Below are 23301 nucleotides of genomic sequence, written 5' to 3' on the forward strand. Positions count from 1 at the left end.
GTAGGGGGTCTCAGCAGGAGGAGGTGTGATGTAGGGGGTCTTGGATGGGAGGAGGTGTGATGTAGGGGGTCTCGGACGGGAGGAGGTGTGATGTAGGGGGTCTCGGACAGGAGGAGGTGTGATGTAGGGGGTCTCGGACGGGAGGAGGTGTGTTGCGTACCCTCTACGAAGAGGTAGGCGCTGTGCTCGGCTGTGCCGTCCTTGGTGAACATGCGGAGGGTGTAGAGGCCTTCGTCGTCCTTGGCCAGGTGAGGCAGGGTCAGGCGGGCGGAGCCTCTACCCACCGACATCTCCACCAGCGGGCTGGGCTTCAGCTGCTTATCTGAGGGGACACAACACAAGAAAGAATCTATCTATCTATCTATCTATCTATCTATCTATCTATCTATCTATCTATCTATCTATCTATCTATCTATCTATCTATCTATCTATCTATCTATCTATCTATCTATCTCAGGGTGTAGAGATGCATCAGAGGGCCAGACCCTGGGGGCCACACAGCCTCCTACCGTCTCGGTACCACTGGGCCAACGGTGGCACGTTGGGCAGGTCGGGCACCACCACCATAGTGCACACCAGGCTGGTGGAGCCGCCCTCCACCCCGAAGGTCACTCTGAAGCGCTCCAGCAGCGTGATCTCCAGCTTGCTGGGGTGGATGTCGGTCAGGTGGGGAACTGTTACGGAGGGAAGAAGTCAACGGGGACCAATGAATCAGGAGTTATACATTAAAATCAAAGAGCGGGCGACGTGCGTGGTTGCTGCTTATCACACGGCGCGGTGGAATGCTCCATTCTGATTGGTCAGTTATTTCTGAGCAACAAATGCTGATCTGTTAATGAGTCCAACTAATAATTCCAGCACACATGCTTTCATGCGTATATAAAAAAAAAGTTTTTTTTAATTATTATTATTATAATAATTATTATTAATAATAATAATAATAATAATAATAATATTGTAATTAATAATAATAATAATAATAATATTATTATTATTATTATTATTATTATTGTTGTTGTTGTTATTATTATTATTATTATTATTATTATTATTATTATTATTATTGTCTTATATTATTGTAAAACACTATTGCTTGCATGTTGTGCATACATAACAATAATAATTATAATAATTTTTATTATTACTCACCGAGACCAAGCTGGCATGACACTCCAGTTCCCCCTGCTGCTCCTAACAGCACATGACAGGCTCAGTTAGCTCCAGAAGATATTGATATGACATATTAATAGAATATAATATGATCAAGAGTGGTATGACAGATATGATATATTGTGAAATGACATGACAGACAGACAGACAGACAGACAGACAGACTCACTCTTGACGGTAACAGTGGCTGTGCTGGTGGCCGTGCCGTACTGGTTGGTGGCCCTGGCGCTGTACTCTGCAGTGTCACTCACTACACACCTGGAGAACAATATGTCCATAGATCAATTAGAGGAAATACACAAATATGTTCACGCTGTTTGAATACCGTCATCTTTTACCCAGATAGATAGATCATGTCAAAATAGGCAATAATAATAATAACAATAATAATAATAATAATAATAATGATAATAATAATAATTATTATAATAATAATAATAATAATTATTATTATAATAATAATAATAATAATAATAATAATAATAATAACCTGATGATTGATGATGCCATACAACTACATGGTTCATAAGCGAGAGCTTAAAATGAGAAATTATTGAAATAGACAATAGATTTTTTTTTTTTGGGGGGTAAATTGACCAAACAAGCCTGAGAATTGTGTAAAAGGTTATTCTGCCGACTCTGCCAAAGTCTCAGGATTTGGAACGAGCATGGTTTTATTTTGTTTTATGTTCTGTGCTTCCTTGATTTCTTAAAGCAAGAATCTTTTCTTTCTTGCTTTTTCAAATCTGCATCCCTCAGATATTCTCAGTCTGTTCAGTGTATTTGAATACATTTGGTTATTTTCTTTGTAATTTTTTTTACTATCTTTCTATGTATTCATTTATTCTTTCATTATTTTATATAATTGTTATTTATTTTCTGGATTATATCTTATTATTTCAAAGTTCACTGTTGGAACCGGCGGAACTTTTGTCACAGAAGGAGTGAAATGTGTGGTGGAAGCGTGACGGGCTCCGGGCGACGCGGCGGCGGACGAAAGTAGATGTAATGTGACCTCCAGCCACGGAGGAACTATTTTAAAGGGCCGACCCCACCACCCACCACCACCACCCACCACCACCCCCCACCAGCCGGGGGGAGTTTCACACGGACTTGGGTCCCGTTGCATTATGTGAGAAAAGATTCAAACAAAATCAATAGTGCCGGTTTTACACAGATGAGATGAAGCCGAAAATGTTACGCGATGATACAGTTTGTCTTCTGTACTGTATGTCAGAGAGAGGGCGAGAGAGAGAGAGAGAGAGAGAGGGAGGGAGAGAGGGAGAGAGAGTGAGACAGGGGGAGGGAGGTGGGAGAGATAGAGAGAGAGAGAGAGAGAGGGAGACAGGGAGAGCGCGTGAGACGGAGAGAGAGGGAGAGAGAGGGAGAGGGAGGGAGACAGGGAGAGAGGGAGAGAGAGAGGGAGACAGGGAGAGAGAGGGAGACAGGGAGAGAGGGAGAGAGAGAGGGAGACAGGGAGAGAGGGAGAGAGAGGGAGAGAGGGAGACAGAGAGAGAGCGTGAGACAGAGAGTGAGGGAGAGACAGACAGAGAGAGAGAGAGAGACAGGGAGAGACAGGAGGGGAGGAATCCAGGCCTTGAATAACTGGGAGGTCAGCAGCTCGGCTTGCACAGCTGAGGCGTCTTGAGACTCAGACTGATCTGAGGCCCCACCCCACCCCAAAAGTGAGACTCCCAAAAAATGGAGCTTCCCTCTTGGGACTTAATATGGGATGGTGTGAGTAGATGGAGTTGATGGACAAACCACCAGGGGGGCCGTTTAGTCAGCGCGTTTCCATGCACTAAATACCAGATTAGGCTCCATTTCCGCATTAAGATAATATTGCGTTTAAGGTGTTGGCATGCGTTTGGAATAATACAATAACTGTCGGGTTACTGACAGGAAGTACTTTCTCTACCCTCCGGGAAAATCCTCCGCCTACAGTCCTCTCCGACACTTTCTTCAAGCTCCCATATCGGTTCTTGCGGCCGTCCAAATATCTCTCTATATTTAGCGCCCCCATCAAACCCCATTAAAAAAACGCTCACTTTCCGTCCAAAAGTGCGTGTGTTTAGTGAGCGTTGTTGATCCGCCGAGCGACTCCTTCCGGGTCAGATGTCTGCAGTGGAATCGCTGTTTTTTTTTGGCGCATGCACAATTTGGATCCTCCCTTCATTTGTCGTGCCGGCCCTGAACCGGATAAATGGAATGATTGAGGAGGAAGGTCTGTTCATCGGGTCGTGTTTCCACCTATTTCCAGTTCAACTCCATTAGGATAATCAGGGTAAGGTGTTTCCATGGTAGCTGCAATATTCGGATTATTGCCCTAACCCGGTTGTGACTGGCTAAATCCAGTGCAAGTGAACGCACTGAGTGAGGCATTTTAACGTTGGTGCCAGGGCAGCGAGGGGTGGCTGGAGATGCCGGAGACGTCGGGGTGCAGAGGTACTGTACCTGCTGATGATCAAACTGTGGACTCCATACTTGTTCTCGATCTTGTACTTTCCTGGGGCGCTCAGGGGGTCAATGGGGACGTCTCCTTTAAACCTTTAAACACGGACCACAATCAATCACAGACATGGATCTGCAAACGCCCATATAGTCTGTACCGCCTAGACTATGTATGTATCACCTTGACTATGTCTGTACCACCTAGATTGTCTGTACCACCTTGACTATGTCTGTACCACCTTGACTGTCTGTACCACCTTGACTGTGTCTGTACCACCTAGACTATGTTTGTACCACCCAGATTGTCTGTACCACCTAGACTTTGTCTGTACCACCTAAACTATGTCTGTACCACCTAGACCAAGGCTGGCTCTCGACATGTCTTGAGAAATCATCTGGAGTTATGGAATATTTCTATTCCTTCGTGTTGGTGTTGTGATACGAGCACAGATGCAAATGAAACTTTAACAGTTTTTTCCTTGTTTTCTTAGGTCTTAAGGGGTTGTGGGGGTTCAATATGAAGTAGTACCTGTATAAGCTGGGAGATATATCAATATAACAAAATGGAACATTAATACTGAAGTATCTTGCGGGCACGCTCACCACTTGACGAGGGGCCGCGGGTGGCCCTGCACGGTGCAGAACAGCTTGACGGGCGTCTTCTCCCACACGGCATGGGGCCTCAGGGCCACCAGGAAGTCCGGCAGCTTGCGGACCTCCCCGTACAGATCCACCTTCTTGGTCATCATCTCTTGAACCTGCAGAGGGCAGCGTGAGCTGAACCAGGGGCACGTGCTCCGCGCAACAGCGTCTGAAGCTAAAGTCTGGTGGTGGGACCCGTAGTGGAGTTCTGCTGTGTGCTGTGTTCTCTATCTATAGAACACGATGATCTGAAACGTTTCCGGTAGACAACAATTCGTCGTTTAATCAAGTGCCTGTGACTGTATACGGCATCACTCAGTCATCGTTGAATAACTCAAAGGATCCGTCGCTCCAGTGTTTGAATGCACACGTCATCGTGATGGGATGTTTTCAACCTGCCAAGCCATATTGTTTTTCAAGGCTGGATCGGCGAAACCCCCAGGGATCCTTTCAAAAGGTTCCAGGGGGTCGCCAGCAAAATGATCGGTATTTAAATTAACTTAATTTCAAAGATGTTGGCACGTTAGATAACGTCCAGTAACGACTTTTCGGATGCTAGTTTCACTGTTGAGGTGTGGAACTGTCTGGCGGGCCGTGTTGGTACCTCTCTCTGGATCGCCAGATTGTCCACTTGGGTTTTGGTTTGGATCCTCATCCTGTGGAGCTCCTCCTGAATAGCAGCGAGTCCTTTCCCGACATGGGTGGACACCCGCTGGTACTCCTCCACCTCCTCAGCATTCCTTAAATACAATGGAATCACATCACTTCAAGGAAGTCTTCAGACCTGCCGACCTTACAATACTGTGAGCACCACAACGGTGTGACAGGGGGTCTCTGGCGTTAGTGGCTGCAGCTACATGACTCCATCAGTTATTCACACCATAGCGTCTCACAACGAGGATAAGCACATGGTACGCTAGCTACTACAGATTACTATGTACAGTACTGTATACACATCTATCTCATTAGGTCGTACCTCTTGAAATGCATCATCTCCTAAAGTCACTCAACATGTTTACCGACTACAGATGCACCGATTGCAGTTTTCTTGGCAGACTCCTATTTCGGATTATTTTTAAAGCCTGACCTGCAGATTCCGATTTTGGCTGACTCCCATTTTCATTCAGCTGTGTGTTCATAGTAAAACATTGACTATTAAATATATTTTAGAGAAATCCAGTTTTCTTATCATTTGGTCTCACTGGGTTTATTTGCCGTACGTCCAAAACAACGACATCATGTGATCTGATCACACTCACATGACAGGACGGCTGCACATACAGGCTACCGCTGCAATTTTCAGTCACCACAATAGTAAGACTGCTGATTTTGACTGTGTGTGTGTTCATTGTTGTTAACTATTCGGGACGGTCACCAAGTTCCAGTAGAATTCAACCTGGAACTGGACACAACATGTAACGAACATGGAAATGTCCAGCTCAAACTTCAAATCAAGGTCTCTTTCACCTTTAGGTGCAAATATACCTTTCTATTACATTTATATGGCACCTGCCATTCCAAATTAAGTTGCAATCATTACAAAAAAATTGTAATTAAATGAATATCCGATTCTTCTCACTCTCATTCACTGGAAGTCCTCCTTCGCTCACCGTGTGTTAAACCAACTGAATCAAATAGAACGACTCGTTTTACTGAGTGACTCATCAAGAACCGAGTCTCCAAAAAGAGTCAAATCTTTCATCACGAGTGGAGCTTGTGCACTAGGAACAACCAGAACAGACGCTTCGCTGTAGTGACAGCGATAGAAACAGTCCGCACAATTTTTGAATATTGTCGGCAATGGATCAATCATTTATCGAATGGTCTTTGTATACCTTGAAGTATGTCCAAACAGCAACATTTTCTTTCGTTCGCTCTCTTTTTTGAGCGTCAACTACGCAACTATGTCACGTTGGTATCGATTCGTTGCTATAGTGTACTTCTTGTAAACTATACAAGAGGAGATCCTATAGGCTACAAGAAGCAATCTTATTGGCAACAAGAAGAGATCCAATTGGCTACAAGAAGCCATCCTAGTGGCAACAAGAACAGATCCTATTGGCTACAAGAAGCCATCCTATTGGCTACAAGTAAAATATCCCTTTGGCAACAAGAAGAGATCCTATTGGCAACAAGAAGAAATCCTCTTGGCAACAAGAAGAACTCCTATTGGCTACAAGAAGAGATCCTATTGGCTACAAGAAGCCATCCTATTGGCAACAAGAAGCAATCCCGCTGGCTACAAGAAGGAATCCAATTGGTTACAAGAAGAGATCCAATTGGCTACAAGAAGAGATCCTACTGGCTACAAGAAGATCCTATTGGCTACAGGAAGACCTATTGTTCTGAGACCGTGAGACTTGTTAGCTGGCTAGCTGGATAATATTTCCATGTTGAAGTGTCAAATATTGTCTGCGCCTCGAGTCCTTTTTTACAAAACCTTTTAGGGGTGTTTCTTTAAAGGGACCAGCATTTTATGGACGTTTACAGAAGTAAGGATATAAGGTAAGGATTTCAACCCTTCATGTTTACTGTCATTCAGGTCTATTTAAGAGGACTTAACTCCTAAATGGACATTCTGTGTGGACCGGAATCTGCTTTATACAAGGGGAGACGGCCATGCAAGCTGCTTTTCAGTTTCAAGGAGTAAGGAGTTCAGCGGGGTTTCACCTTACACCTTAAAATAGCGGAGAGAGTGGAGACAGCGACCAATAGGAACTCACCTCTGCCGGAACGCCGGGATGGTATAGGCTGGTTCCGCCATCGCCTCCCGGGCCTGGACCTGCACCTGGCGCACTGACGTGGAGCTGGATTTCCTGGGCGGTGAAACCAATCATTAGGAACTAAGCACTAGGTCAGCTCTACCCAGAGCAGCTTCCATGTGGTCTTTTCAATAAATCCCCAATTTCTTTACAAATGTTTGCTGAGTTTGGACCTCAACAAAGGAGTGTGATCCAGTCTGACTGCATTAAACAACCGACAGCCATGTTCCCATATCCACATGACCCTACCTGCATTATCGATAATAATCATAAATAACATTAACTTGCAGGGATCACAACTACGAGAAAATAGTGACAATTTCAGAGGCCTGCATTTTGCTTTTCCCCAAATTTTAATTGAATTCCCCCTCATGAGGTAAAGACAGAGACCGAGCGCCCCATCAAATGGGTGTGGGGAGAAAAATCATTTTTGAAAGGAATGTTTAGTAGGTGTAAAACCCAATGAAAAGGGGGGATTCAAGTTGTTTTAGTGGGACTGTGTTGGAAACGCTCCGGTCTTTCATCGATAGTTTAATTCCTTTCAATATCAGGATTTGAATCAAACCACTTCTCATTAACAGCCACTGTAGATGCTTGTGTTTTGTGTCTCATCCTGGGGAGCATCCCAACAAATAGTTCATTTTTCTGGCTGAGGAGTCCAGCGCTCCGCACTCTGGCCTCCAGCCTCGGGTGCAGGTCAGGTTGGTGAGGTGTACCCCGCCCTGCGACCGAGGAGAGCACCTACAGAACAACATGGCTGCCGGTAGCGACCCGGTCATATCACACGTGTCCCACGTCCTGGTCTTCACCCGGACGCTCGCTCTGAGCTCGCACACCAAGCTCGCACATGTTCCATCGCTCCGTCCTTAATGAGCAGCTAGAAGCCGGGCGGCGTACGGGTGGCGTACGGGCTGCGTACGGGCGGCGTACGGGCGGGGATGGGTTGGAATGCAAACTAAGCGCTAAGGCCAAGTCGGTCGGCAGAAGCTGCTGAGCATCAGTGAGCGTGAGCACCGGCTATCAGTGGCTATTCTAAGGACTGAGACCCGGGACAAACCGGGTCAATTGGAGAACAACTAGAGAGTCCGGCCGAAAACAGCAGCGGTAGAAGCGGGGCCGGCTCCATCGCTGAGGGGCAAGCGGAGGCTCCGAGAGACGGAGGAAGCTCCATGCGCGCAGCCCCGAGGCGGCCGGTTGAACGCCAGTACCTGACGCTGTGCTGCTGGACAACATGCTTAGAGTGAAGAGAGCGGTAGTCGGTGTTGATGTGGTTCACACGCTTCTTCTTCTGCAAAGGAGCCGTGACTTTGGAGGCCATGTCTGAAACACACGTCAAGGACTCCTGGCAGGGAGCACCAGGGGGTGGGGGCGGGAAGGACACGGCAGCTGTCACTTTGAGAAACACTGGACGGCACCAGAGTCCAATTAAATCTGTTATTCTTATCGCTGTGGGCAAATCAATACACTGAGTCAAAGTGCATCCTTGTGCACAGCCACGTTACTTTGTGTTGGAGGTCTGTAGAGCTGGAAGCAAACACATCACATTCCAGCTTTATTATTTATGTATTTATTTTACTGTCGTGTACATTCTAGGAATTTTATTTCATTTAACGAACCAGATTGACCGTAAGATGTTGGTGTCCTCAACTACACTGTAACTGATTCAGCTGAATCTGGTCTAATCTTTAGTATAATTGAGTAAAATAGAATTATTATTATTATTATTATTATTATTATTATTATTATTATTATCGTTATTGTTATATCAATTTATTCTTCATCCCACAGCCTCTGAACCCCCTGCTCTGAATTTTAATAGTGTGTCCCCAGAGCCACAATAACTATTATGTTAATTACCATTATACTATTATGTCCTAGGCATGCTGATATATTCATTTCCAATTAAATAGACCGTTTATCCTCTAGGAGCTCCAACACATGTGGGGCCCTCAGCACTTCAAACCTCAGCTCAGCTATGAATAGAAGACATCTGACCAATCCACAATTAGAACAATGAAGTAAATACAGAAAAGCAAAAACCGACGTCACCTTAAAACATTTAATTACGCAGAGCCCCATTAGAAAACGGCTCGGGGCCCATGAGACACCGTGAACAGAAGGAAACATCCATTCTGTCTCCACTGGACAAGACAACGTGAAGAAGATCAGCTCCGTCCAACTGGAGCCTCAGAGCGTGATGGATGATAAGTCCCAACACATCACACTTCACCGGCCGCTGCACCTCAAAGCCGTCAGGTATGTTGTAGAGAACAACTTGGAAGGAAGAAAAAACGATAATAAAACGCTTTGAAAGTGACTTACCCCAAGGGATGAACGAGCAAAGCGGATCAGAGCAACCTGGAGCCGCTTGGGAAGCACTTAATTGCTGATGGTCACCAGAATATTCCCCCAGAGCAGGAAGGCTGCTCCGCTTCCAGCCCATGTAGGGCGGCGCCGCTCACTATATATAGCGAGCGGCAGCAGCGGCGCGTTCTGCCGCGAGCCAACGCAGCGGCGCGGCGTGCGTTTCATTTTGTTTAAAAGCAGCAACGTGCACCGGTTCGGTGATGCCGATGCAGTTCAATCCTTTAGTGACTTTGAATGCAACGGCTAGGACAAGGATTCCCCAACTCAGGTCTGCGGCCCCCCAGGTGGTCCTGGAAAGAGTTGCAGGGGGTCCGCAGCGAGGTTGTTTTTATATTTTAATTAATTACATTTCATTTTACTTTTTCTCTTCACTATATATATATATATATATATATATATATATATATATATATATATATATATATATATATATATATATATATTCAACCTTGCTGGTGATGATAGATATGCAGTTGTTGTGAGATTTGCAGATATGTCAGAGGGTAAAGTGCCGGATGGAGCCTGTGGGCCTGGTTTTGGGCGGAGGTCTGGGCCTGCAGGGGGGGTGGGGTGCTTTCCGTGAAGAGGTTTAGGTCTGGAGAAGAGAAAGAGAGATTTGACCGGACTTCCGTGCCAAACCACTTGATGTGGCTGTGAAATTGTAAATCTACATTTGATTTAACGCGGAAACATTTGTTTGCAAGGTGTTGGCAGGGATGGTTTGACGAAAGGCGTTTAAGACCCTTTTAAGGGTCTCAAGACGGGTTATTTAAAGCTGCGCTGTGAGAATGAGCAGCTCACAGTAAGTGATACTGCAGCCACTCACTGAACTGGAGGCCTTCCAGGTCAGGGTTTCCCAAACTGGGGTCCGCAGCCCACCAGGGGTCCTTGAGGGAGGTGCCAGAAAATAAATACTTAAGTTAAATGTTAAACCACACGTTGACATTTATTATAGGCAGTGTGTGTGTGTGTGTGTGTGTGTGTGTGTTTGTGTTTGTGTTTGTGTGTGTGTGTGGGGGGGTCAGTCACAGTAGGCCTGTCACCTTTCTTACTAGAATAATTGTTTTCTACTACCCCCTGGCGTTGGCTCCCCTCAAACTGGAAAACCTACTACTTGAATTGCCTTTGTGCGATTTTATTTAACAATAAAAAATACTTACTACTAAAACAAATCCACAAGTATGGACGTATTAAAAAATTGCATTGATTGACATTACTATCTACTATTTAATAATTCATACTGTATATCGTGGCTCAGTACTATTTTCAGTCATGTTGGTGAATTGGACCCTCCAGAAGGTACTGAGGACACACGCAGAGGTGGAAAGTAACTGAGTGCTTCAACTTAATTACTGTACTTTACCCGAGTAGTTTAATTTTACCAGGGACATTATACAGTTAGTCCTATAAATGGCAGATATCTTTACATTTTACTCAACTGTATTGATCTGTATCACAGTGTAATGTAAAAGTACTTTTCTTTGAAGTACTTTTACACTTGATCCTGGAGTACATTTAATACCAGTTCCTGTGGTTTTCTGTCACCAGGTTTTTTCTTTATTGGACTGAAAATAACCGTGTGACAGAGACAGAAAAAAAGTGCTTTTACTGGGGTACTTGAAAGGCATCAACGCGTCCAAGATGCGATGATGTTTTTTTCCATTTGATCCTCGGGTACATTTCACACCAAGTACTTTAACTTTGGCTGGAGTAGAACGCTGAAAGGAGGACTCTTATCGGCTTTGTTCTGAGAGCGTTGATAAGAGGTGGAAACTATTCCACCAGGCGTCCGTCCCGTTCTGACGCTGCACAGGGACAAAGCCCCGTTGCTACGGGTCGACGCCCTATTTTGCTCGTGTAGACTTCGACTTTGGCCAAAGATTCAGGGAGACTTTGAGAAGCGAACCCAGCGGTTGAGATAATTGCCTTGAAATGAATTGAATTAGGCGCAACATTATTGTTGTCACAGATGCTGGAAGGACCGATGGCACCAGGTGGTAGAGGGGGAGGTGCAAATATTGTCTCTAACGTGAGAGATTTCCTCCCGAAAGAAGATGCGATTCGAGTGAATATCATTTTTATTGCCATTCATTATCTGAAATATATAAGAATGTTGGAGAAATATGCACCATTACTGTTATGTGTGTTTTCATAGTGAGTGAGTTAAGCTTTATTCAAAACACAGTGACAAAGTGTGCTACAAATGTGTGACCAAAAATAAACATGTGTGAAGAGAAGTATAACAAACAGCATGGGCATAAAACAAAGGAAACAATAATAAAAAACCTCGAAAGCCAATGCAATGCACAGAAAATCAGACCAATTGAGAATCATCGATAAAGCTGCGGCTTCCCGGGCGGCTTGAATCATGGGAACACCTCGTGTCAGTGTTCAGAGCGCCCACCCTGACCTGCTCTCGGTGTTAGGGTGTGCTCACACTCTGGCTTTCTAGACAACGGTGCTGTGCAGCCCCGACAGGTGGCCCTCCTCCTCCCCGCTAAAGCCCCTGAAGACACAGAGCAAAATAATCAGTCATCCTGAAAATGACATCTTTCATATTTTCCACACTTGGTGTCTGCGTTTGCTCAGTGACATCTGGTTTCTGGTCCTGGATCTGCACCTAGGCATGGTAATGACAAGATGCGCTCACCCCGGGACGCCATCGGCTCTTTGGAAGACGACCACAGTGCGCTGCTCGTGCTCCTGGGGGGGATCTGATTGGATGGTGAAGCAGAGAGGCACTTCCTGCTTCTTGGAGGGAGGGAGGTGGACGGAGGAGTCCATTTAAAACCCGCTTTAAACACTGAATAAAGTTAATTTAAAACACATTAAGTTTTAAACAGTTATTTCTGAGGGTCTCAAAATCAATGCAACCGAATTCCTAATTCCCTGATCACCGTCATTGCAAGCTATCAATAATGGGCTAAATCAACACTAAATCAGTTGAAAGATGGAACAAATTCATCTGATGAATGAAATGATCGTGTTGAAATTTAGGACACGAGATGGAAGGTATGAAGGTATAAAAGTCATTCATAGTACAAGGGAAGGTAACACTTTTACAAGCGGCATTCTGGTTGTGATTTGTCTCCTCACGTGCATATGTAAATCCTCAATTGCATTCTTGAACACGGGATTATAAAATTTAATGAAAATATCGTGACTTATGGCCGCATCATGTTGAAATCCCTACGACTCATCCTGATCGTCCGTCTCCGGGAGGGACAGTTCCTGCCTCTTCTCTGGGGTTCCCTCACCTCTGCCATGTTCTCCGGAGTTGCTCCCACGTCAGATGGTCGTCTGGACGCCCTCCTTCTCCTAGCGGGAGGAACAAACAAGGGACATTGAAGCTGCCGATCATATCAGAGAAGAGAAAGACAACATGGGCGTGGTGGGACAGAGTGGCTCACCTGGGCCAGAGTAGGACTTGGAGGAGGCCGATAGAAAGTAGAAGGGCAAGGCTTCCCACAGCTGCTATCAACGACCGTCTCCCTAGGAAACAGCCATCAGATTCAAACTTTGACGGCAAAATGGGGATTATAGGATCTGCTGTCCATGCAGAATATTAACCAAGAGAAACACAACAGAACTCTGATGAAGACCTTCTCCAGGAGGGGTGACTATGGCTCCATGTGGTTAATCTGTGGTGATCATGGTGGTGATTAGGTATCTTCTCTGAGGACCGCTACCTGGTCAAGAAGGGGACGCTTGGATGTTCCTGAGATGCAGAGGGCAATGACACCAGGATCTTAGTGCCCTGTTGGTACCTGAGCTCCTGGTAGCGCCACCGGTGAGGATAAGTTCGAGTCGGGGGTTCCAGACCAACCGTGGACCAAGAAGGCGGTCCATATTCCACCTTCTCCACCATTCGGGTGGAGATGATTGAAGTCTAAATATTTCCACACTACGTCACGTGGGGGACACTGCAATTTCAACGAGAGACGCTGCTGCTATCTCAACTTGAGACATTGCTGCTATCTCTACTGGAGACTGCTACTATCTCTACTAGAAACATTGCCATCTCTACGAGAGACACTGCCGCTATCTCTACTAGAGACACTGCTGCTATCGCTACTAGAGACATTACTATCTCTACTAGAGACACTGCTGCTATCTCTACTAGAGACTTTTCTACTCTCTCTACTAGAGGCACTGCTGCTATCTCTACTAGAGACACTGGTGCTATCTTTACTAGAGACACTGCTGCTATCGCTACTAGAGACATTACTATCTCTACTAGAGACACTGCTGCTATCTCTACTAGAGACTTTTCTACTCTCTCTACTAGAGGCACTGCTGCTATCTCTACTAGAGACACTGGTGCTATCTCTACTAGAGACACTGCTGCCATCTCTACTAGAGACACTGCTATTTCTACTAGAGGCACTGCTACTATCTCTACTAGAGACACTGCTTTCTTTTCTAGATACACTGCTGCAATATCTACCGGAGACACTGCTGCTATCTCTACTAGAGATTGTGCTACTATCTCTACTAGAGACACTGCTTTCTGTTCTAGAGACACTGCTGCAATCTCTACCGGAGACACTGCTGCTATCTCTACTAGAGTCACTGCTATCTCTACTAGAGACACTTCTTCTATCTCTTCGAGAGACACTGTTATCTCTACTAGAGACACTGCTGTCTATACTAGAGACACTGCTGCTATCGCTAAATCAGTCTTTTCAAATGTTGAATTCTGTCACTCTTGACAGTTATCAAAAATTTTAAACAGATGATAAGAGGGTCAAAGCCAACAGAGCCCTCACCTTCAGAATAGATCAAATAGAGCGCCATTTTACTTACTTTTCATCAAACCTTTAAGATTATGTGGTTTTCTTCAATTGCCTAAATTCAATTTGCTTTGTGCAGCAGGTTGTAATAACAAAAATAAAAACATTTTTGAAAATTTGTTCACTGACTGTCCATTGATGAAAACTATTAGTTGACACATGGATATCAGCACCAGCTGGCACACTAAAGAAGGGTGACATCTAGTGGTTAGAGCTGGAAGTGCAGGTTAATGGAACGCCTTACCTGGACCAACCATCAAGAGGAAGGTTGAATTGAGATGCCCGATCCTGTTGACTGCTACACAGTAATACTTTCCACTGTGCTCAGATGTGATATTAGAGACGGTGTAGCTCTGTCCTGATATTACGGGTGAGCTTCCATCCTCCTTGTACCAGGTGAACTCAGCTGGAGGGTTGGCATCACTGCTGCAGCTCAGAGTTATAGTGCTGCCCTCCTCCATCCAACCAGAGGGACTCGCTGTCACTGAGGGGGTCCTGGGAGCATCTGATTGAACACAATTCATCAATGTTCACTTGAAAAGACATGGAACATGGTGCAGGGGGGTTAATGAAAGGAACATTGTGGTAAATGATAATAATAAGAATAAGACTAAGAATAAGAATAAGTATAAGAATAAGAATAAGAATAAGAATAATAACGATAATAATAACCTTTATTTGCATGGCAATTACATTTTAAATTCATAATAGTTTTCTGATCAAATTTCCCCTGTCTCCGTTACTGCAGATTCACTCTGTACAACATCAGGAAGATCAGACGGTACCTGTCGGAGCACTCAGCACAGCTCCTTGTCCAGACGCTTGTCATCTGACACCTAGACTACTGCAACGCTCTACTGGCTGCTCTACCAGCGATTTGCTAAAGCCCTGCAGATGATTCAGAATGCAGCAGTGTGCCTGGTTTTCAAACAGACAAAGCGTGCACATGTCACGCCTCTCTTCATCTCTCTCCATTGGCTTCCTGTACCCACCAGCATCAAGTTCAAATCCTTGACGCTGGCGTTTACAGGGCGCTCACTTCATCAGCCACCACACACCCTGCCTCAGTCCACACTCCCCAACCCGCTCTCTGAGGTCTGCACACGCAGCGGCTGGTGGTGCCTTCACTGCAGGGAACGAGTGCTCAATCCAGACTCTTCTCAGCACGGTGTCCCGATGGTGGAAGGAGCTGCCCAACTCTCCACGCTCTGCAGAGACACTCACAACCTTCAAGAAACACACAAAAACCTGAATACCTGATCCTGATCCATCCTTAAAACTGGTCAATACCTGCTGGTATTGACCAGTTCTAAGTTGTTGTATTCACATAATGCACTAACAACTCATGAGCACTAATCATATTGCATGACATATAACATAAAGAAATAACTAATAACAAAAATGAAGTATATCAAGTTCTCTCAAACAACTCGACTGCGCTTCACCATTGTGCAGGCACACAATCTCATTGGCTGTTGGAAATGCTCTTGGATTTGAGACTTTGACACCCAGACACACCAAAGAATTTTGGAAAGACCCTGATAAAAATCAGATCGTGACCTGGTCGATTGGGATCATATAGAGACAGATTTGAGTCTGTCGTTGACACACACATATATAAAGGACGGCTACGATTCTGCAGCCCAACTACTCTGGACAACCCCGGACAAAGAAGCCAAATCTCAAATCGTTACCAAATCGGCCTTGAAAATCACATAATGTGGCCCGAGCTTGAGAAGCCCAACTTCCAGCTGCAAACCACGCTCCGCTCCACTCTGCTCCGCTACTCCATATGTTGTGAAAATACATCACAAGAAATGCAATTAATCGCACATTCTCAAGTCTTTGACACCATGCAGTCATCGTTACTGAACTGGTTATTTAGTTTGCACTGGGAAAAATCAGTTTTATTCTTGCTGCGGTTCAGCTTTAGAACAATACATCATTTGTATTGTTTTTGTGTGCTCTTATTGGTTGCTGGTCACATGGTATTATGCAGGCCTCTCATTGGCTCATGCAAATCAGATGGACTTGGGAGCTTGTTTTGACGCAGCTGACCATCGTTGTGCCTAAGAGGTGCATCTAGAATGCAGCTAGTATGATTAATTGTGCATTCAAATCATATTACTCATGAACAAATGGCCGAAACAAACAAATGTAGTAGAAAGTTTGTATGTCAAAAAAGTAATGCGCAACACATCGTTTTTGCTTTTGAAACAGTGTCGGAGCAGCGCGTCCTTGTTCTTGACTCTTGCTATATGTGACTCCCAAGAGATAAAGTCAGTCTGGTAAACAGTACTATTAATCAGACAATTTATTGGAACGCTCTACTAAGAACAGCCTCCATCCTATTGGATCTTATAAAAAAGGTACATATTAGTATAGTATTTCTAGTTTTGTCCTCTGCAAAGACAAACTCAGATCTTTTTATAATAAATGATCTTGAAATTAAAGGAACTTTTCTCAACGGTGATTTTTTCCACCACATATTTGGCGTCATGAACAGGATTGGAAAAGGAGCAAGAAGGAGGACATTGCTGCACCTCCAGGCACGGTACCATCGGGGCAGCGATCCTTCCCACAGATCAAAAAAATTGGCCAAGGTAAGTGTTTTGCTTATTTCATTTCCATTTGGGGGAGGAATCTGTGGTTTTTTCCCTGACAATACGGTAAGACCAGGATAAATTTGGCTCTCAAAACCAACCAATTCGGGGATGGTAGCTCAATAGGGGATAGGGGATGGTAGCTCAGGAGGTAGAGCTGGTGGTCTAGTGATCTAAAGGTTACTGGTTCGATCCCAGGCTCCTCCTACAAGCATGCTGTAGTGTCCTTGAGCAAGACAATTAACCCCTAATTGCTCCTGATGGCTGCGTCCGTCGGTGTTTGAACAATTGTAAGTCGCTTTGGATAAAAGCGTCTGCTAAATGTAATGTAATGTAATGTAATTCAGTGGAGAAAAGGTACTAACATAATAAAATATTAAAAAAAGACAAAAAGCTAAAATAGAAACCAAAATAGCCTAGGTGAATAGGGGAAAGACAGCTCTGAAAATGCTTTTACAGGTCTGTATGGATAGAAAACGGTTAGAAGGTTAGAAGATGTTTTGCTGCAAATACTGCTGTAAACAGAGAGCGAGGGTCAGTACCCCACCAGAGAGACATAAGTCTAGTGGTTATTGTATTGTCTGTGTGCCACTTGAAAAGTTAAAAGGTTAACCTCAGGCCTGCTTGAGCCTGGAAATTAATAGGTAATATTGAGGGTGGTCATTGAACTTACAGATTGTTTGTCCTGGAAACGTGGTCTGGTTGTACCACTATAGCTAGAGAGCTATTATATCTTGCTGAATTGCAAGTGAGTCAAAAGCCAAAGGACTATAAAAGCATAACTGAAATTATGAGCCGAGTAAAGAAACTCGAGTCGTAAAACAAAGTTCCCCATCTAAAGAGCAGACTCTGATTAATAAAGCCAAAACTGTCCTAAAAAGTGGGCTAGGTGTAACAAGCCCAGAACAGATGGACAGCATGTCATGACAAAGGCTCCTCTCCTGTGTTTGTGTGTGGGGGGATTGGGGTTTTACCTGTTGCTCGTCACCAATCAAGGAGCAACAGGTGTACAGCCACACCGATCCTGGGCCCAATTAGCTAGACCCGGGACAGGTGCGGCTGCTCAAAACCACACCACCCCCCCACACCACAGTGATGTTTGTCTGAAAAGATAAATGTCTTTATTTCTGTTTGAATAAACATCCAGCACAGTCTGGTTTTCTGTGCCACCTGCCATGCAGTCCATCTCCTCCCTGCAACGATAAGCGACTGTTACAATATACTTATTCATCCTCGCCTGCCCGAACAGCAGCTCTGTGTTTATCAACAAACTCAAAACAAACTCACGGCAACAGTGGACGCACTGGAAAACTGCTCTAGCCACCTCTGCCATGACCAGAGCCTGGATATCAAAGAGACTTCTCACCTCCGAATCAGGGAGAGGCACGCCAGTCATCCATCCAAGCCTGTGTACATCCCACTCTTCAGCCTTAAAATAACATTCAATGATGCATGATAATTATGTCATCGTGGCCTTGTTAAGGTCTGGGGGTTGTCCGGCTTCCTATGGTCACTGGCTTGTCCAAGAATTGGCAATTAGGTTCAAAGAGCCTAGCATTGTAGTTTACCCCTCAGGATCACAGGATAACCTTCTCTGCATTTGCAGTTCCTCCTCCTTACTCAGAAGGCTCTGCTTTAGCTTGTCCCTCTCTTGTATCACATTAGTTATCTCCTCGTTGTGTGTGTTGGCCCTGGCAGGAAATGAATCAACGACCACTAGCGCTGGCAGTCTAGTTTGTTCTGCTAATGTGGCTTTGCATCTGAAAAGGGTTTTCCCTGTGATCGAGGAGTCCCATGCCACGTTGCGAGTGGCCATGTTTTGATTTATGATGGCTTGACACATGGGGAATTATATAACATTTATATAATTATATATAATTATATAATTATATAATTATATGTTATTATATAACATTTTTAGTGAGAGGAATTCAGCATTAAAAATAAATTATTATATATATTTTTTCTCCAGAGTCAAGGTGGTGGTAAGTAAATAAGTGGTACGTTAAAACTGGGAAACATTGTCTCCCAGCTTTGAGACATGGCAAATGCAGTTCCATGCAGTCTAGAGTCTGACAAACAAGACAAAGAGTTTTTGGAAACATTGTAATGACACAGGATTCTCCTATATTCCATGTTATCCTGTCTGCAATGCTGTCCTCTGCGCAATCCTCCAAGCCCTGCTGTACATGCATCATGGCAGGCCTATAACCAGAATCTGGTTCCTTGCAAATGCTGATGCTTGGTCAAATAATGTTCCACATACGGCATCCATTGCAGCCCGGCCATCCATTAAAAGGGATTTTTCCTTCTGTGAGCCATTTCTCAAGGATCCTCCTCACCCATTTTCCTCCTAGTGGGGTTTTTTCAGGAGTTTTTCCTCGCCTGGTAGGGGGTTAAGACCAGGGGGTGTTGTTTTCTATGGGCTCGAAGAAGCTTGAAGAAGGAATATTTATTTTACTTGCTGAAGCTGTGAGCTAATCTCCTTCCGGTTCATGGCGCATTCACTCCATAAAAGAACATATGAACATAGATAGACAAGCATACTCAGCTAATGCAAGCAGGATGAAGTCTCGAGCAGTGGTCCCTCCTGCCTATGAAAGTTTCATGCATCTTATCAAAGGATTCAGCCCATTTCTTTCATGTTGTCCCAGCTGCAATGCCACTCCCGTTCCTCCAGAGCCAATGATCACCACCGATGCTGGCAAACATACTATAAGCACCTGTTTCTCCACAAAACTGTGCATGATCGGCTAAGCTGTGTACTCTCTCCTTACAGTACTTGCTCACAGCTCACTCCCTATAAAGAAGCGCAACCATTGGCGTACTACAGACTTTCTGAAGTCTCAGGGTAGCTGGTCTCGGCTGCTTATTAGTGTTATATTTGTCTAAACGGCAGAGACGTTTTGCATGAAATAAGGCTCACAAGCTCAAATTCTGTATAATAATATAATTCTGTTGCTCATGAAATGCTGTTTTTTTACCTCATTGAGGTGGATGCTGGATTGGGAGTTCAAATCCTAAGGATGGTAAGTATAAATTGTCAGGGCGGCGTCTAGCATCAACCATTAAGCACAGCTACATGTAGGGTCCCACATCTGCGAGACACAGAGCGGGCACGGTGCTGATTCCGTGTTTTGTCCGCCACGAGTAAAATGCCTGGGCTGGCTCAATAATTTCATCCGTCACCAGTCCACTGACATAAATTTTCCAGAAACACTGACAACGGTTAGTGCTCTACATGTAGCTTCAGGCAAAAGAAGGGGCCGGAGGAGATTCTGCGAGGAGCGCACCAGAACAACAATGGATGCAAGCCCCTGAAGGAGTAGAAAACCTTGGAAAGATGAGCTGCAGTCCGGAACAGACTGAGGTCTCAGGCACATCGTCCACCTGTGACCATTGTCCTGCTTGCCAATGTCCAATCTTTGGAGAACAAACTGGACGGCATCAGGGCAAGGATTCGATTTCAACAGGACATGAGAGATTATACTATCTTCTGCCTGACTGAAACATAGCTGACCCCCATGGTGTCGGACTGAACTATTCAGTCTATGGAATACTTCTCCATTTTCCGTATGGATAGAACAGCTGAGTCAAGGAAATCCAAAGGTGGAGGAGTAAAGTGGAGGAGGAGAATAGTCCAAAAAAAAGTCCATAGTTGAGTCTTTTATGGTCAACAACAGCTAGTGTGAACCCAGGAATGTTACAGCCCTCCCACGCTCCTGCTCGCTTCACTTGGAACATCTGATGATCATGCGTCGTCCACTCTACCTTCCTTGTGAGTTTAACTGGTGACCTTTAAAAGTCTAAGAAACCATCTACGATGGCGCTGCTGCCTTTTTCTGCCGTGATCTCAACATTAATAGTACCATAACCTCCGTGAGTGTTGCAGTGTTTATTAATGTTCACTTTTTGATAATCCGTTCTCGAGATCTCTTCTTATCAAGAAAATGTCGGTGTCGGCAATGGATTTGGCCCTCATCAGCCCCCTGGTGGTGGATATACTTTTAAAACCTCCAGGCACACGCATAGTACGCAGGCAAGTATGAGGACAATGACACGTCGCAGCCGCTTGTCTACACAGGAGTCGTTAAAATCAAGTACTGTATATTGAGCCCTTTAGCCGTCATTGCACATACACTAGTTATGCTGCAAATCCCAACACACGGTCTGCAGTATGTTTTCTTAAATTTTGCGCTGCTGGCGGGTGCTCCACCTTCGCCTACACTTTCACAAACATATCCATTCACATGCACTGTACATTGAGAGGGTACTTCACGTCCCCGTCCCCTTTACGTCTGGTTGAATTTAGAAGCAGGTGCTCAGGCACTTTAACCCCAGGTTGCTCCAATGTTCGATATCTGCTCTGGCTGTTTCCAGCCGCTCTTGTAAGTCACTATGGACAAAGCGTCCATTAAATGAATACATGTTTAATAGTAATAATAAAAAAAAGCAAAATACATTTAATGAAAAAATAAGTGAATATTATACAGGTACTCCTCACATAACGACCGAGTTCCGTTCATAGGACCAGGTCGTTAAGCAAATTGTAGGGTCTCCTACGGTCCCTGTAATCTCCCATATCAACGATTTTCCGCTAGAGCATTCGCGAGACGCCACCCTACGCGGGGCCTTTGAGGGGGTGGTTAAAATCGATGGCGAATTAATGCGGCCAGACGCCGTGCTCACTCACCCGTATTTTTCGCTGATTAGGGACGGGTTATATCAGGTGAGCTGTGACACTCAGACAGGAGAGGAGATAACCCAGTTGTTGGAACTGAAGGGCCGCCGGGAAATGCTCTTCCAGGGGGCTCACCATAAGCCGATGGCCGGTCACCTCGGTCACGAAAAAACACAACAGCGGATAATGGCCCGCTTCTATTGGTCAGGCATTTGGGCAGATGTGTGTAGTCAACCCCCCGCCTAGAGCGCCGTTGAGGCCCCTCCCCCTAGCGAGGCCCCGTTCAAAAGACTTGGAATGGACCTCATCGGGCCGTTACACCGCAGAATCCGTGGGTAATGTTTTGTGTCAGTCCTAGTGGATTATGCAACCCGGTACCCAGAAGCAGTGCCCCTGTGCAGTATTACGGCGAAAAGTGTGGCGCAGGCGCTGTTTCAGGTCATCTCCCGAGTCGGGATTCCAAAGGAAATCCTGGCCGACCAGGGCACTACCTTGATGTCACATACACTTTGTGAACTTTACGAGTTACTGGGCGTCCGCTCAATTCGGACCAGTGTTTACCATCCCCAGACTGACGGCCTGGTGGAGCGGTTTATTAAAACGCTGAAAAACATGATTGGAAAGTTCGTTCACGATGATAGCTGTGATTGGGACAAGTGGTTGAGCCCCCTGTTGTTTGCGGGAGGTTCCCCAGGCCTCCACGGGATTTTCTCCCTTTGAATTCCTCTTTGGCAGGAGACCCCAGGGGGGTGCTAGACCTAATCAAAGAAAACTGGGAGGAAGGTCCGAGGATCAGTAAGAATGAAATACAGTATGTTATGGACCTGAGAGCAAAGTTAAACGGGCTGATTTGGCCGTTATCACGGGAGAATTTGCTCCAGGCTCAGGAACGTCAGCGCCTCTTATACGACTGTGGGGCTTGACTCAGACAATTTGCACCGGGAGACAAGGTATTAGTGTTGCTCCCTATGTCCAGCTCTAAATTGCTCACAAAGTGGCAAGGGCCTTTTGTGGTCACACAGCGGGCTGGCGAGGTCGATTATGAGGTCGAACGGTCTGACAGGCAGGGGGCGACACAGATTTATCACCTAAACCTCTTAAAAGAATGGAGGGAGGGGGCGTGCGTGGCTCTGGTCACGATGGTCATTAAGCGGGATGAGTTGGGTCCGGAGGTTCAAAAAGCAGCCGATCATACCGTGGCCCTGTTAAGTGGCCATCTCTCTCCGTCCCAGAGGGTGGACGTAGCTGCACTTCAGCGTCACTTCTCTGATGTTTTCTCCTCCCTGCCAGGCCTCTCGTCCCACCATATGGAAACGACCGCAGGGGTGAAGGTGCGCTCTCGGCCGTATCGCCTGCCCGAACACAAACACAAAATCGTGCAGGCGGAATTAGAGGCCATGCTAGACACGGGCGTAATAGAGGAATCCACGAGTGACTGGTTTAGTCCCATCGTGCTGGTGAGTAAGCCTGATGGGTCAGTCCAGTTCTGCGTGGACTACCGAAGGGTGAACACGGTGTCCAAGTTTGACGCCTACCCGATGCCCCGGGTCGATGAAGTTCTCGACCGGATAGGTACAGCTCATTTTTTCACGACAATGGATTTAACCAAGGGCTACTGGCAGATTCCCTTGCCTCCAGTCCAAGGAAAAACCTGCGTTCTCCACGCCGTTTGGCTTATACCACTTAAGCACACTTCCGTTTTGGTTGTTCTGTGCCCCAGCCACCTGTCAGAGACTCATGGACTGTTGCGTTCTGCGTCCGTATGTAGCATATGGTGCGGCCTACCTAGATTCAAGATTCAAGATTCAAGATTTTTATTTGTCACATACAT

At 45.4% G+C, this 23301-nt stretch overlaps 1 protein-coding gene across 5 annotated transcripts in view; it reads right to left on the minus strand.

Moving 5' to 3' along the window:
• Nucleotides 1–9460, minus strand: part of myom2a (myomesin 2a) — a 34518-nt gene extending 25058 nt beyond the window's left edge. For 4 of the 5 annotated variants that reach the window (XM_079998567.1, XM_079998564.1, XM_079998568.1 and 1 more), the window contains exons 1-10: nucleotides 9349–9460; nucleotides 8235–8368; nucleotides 6988–7080; nucleotides 4869–5004; nucleotides 4226–4380; nucleotides 3626–3718; nucleotides 1341–1429; nucleotides 1151–1192; nucleotides 511–675; nucleotides 161–322 (exon numbers count right to left, since the gene is read on the minus strand). In XM_079998567.1, coding sequence (XP_079854693.1) covers nucleotides 161–322; nucleotides 511–675; nucleotides 1151–1192; nucleotides 1341–1429; nucleotides 3626–3718; nucleotides 4226–4380; nucleotides 4869–5004; nucleotides 6988–7080; nucleotides 8235–8344 — 1045 coding nt within the window. In that variant the 5' untranslated portion in view covers nucleotides 8345–8368; nucleotides 9349–9460. The remainder of the gene's footprint in view (nucleotides 1–160; nucleotides 323–510; nucleotides 676–1150; nucleotides 1193–1340; nucleotides 1430–3625; nucleotides 3719–4225; nucleotides 4381–4868; nucleotides 5005–6987; nucleotides 7081–8234; nucleotides 8369–9348) is intronic. The other variant, XM_079998566.1, reaches the window with a different exon arrangement.
• Nucleotides 9461–23301: the final 13841 nt, after the last annotated feature.

The sequence above is a fragment of the Zeus faber genome (genome assembly GCF_960531495.2).
Source record: "Zeus faber genome assembly, chromosome: 4".
NCBI lineage: Eukaryota > Metazoa > Chordata > Actinopteri > Zeiformes > Zeidae > Zeus > Zeus faber.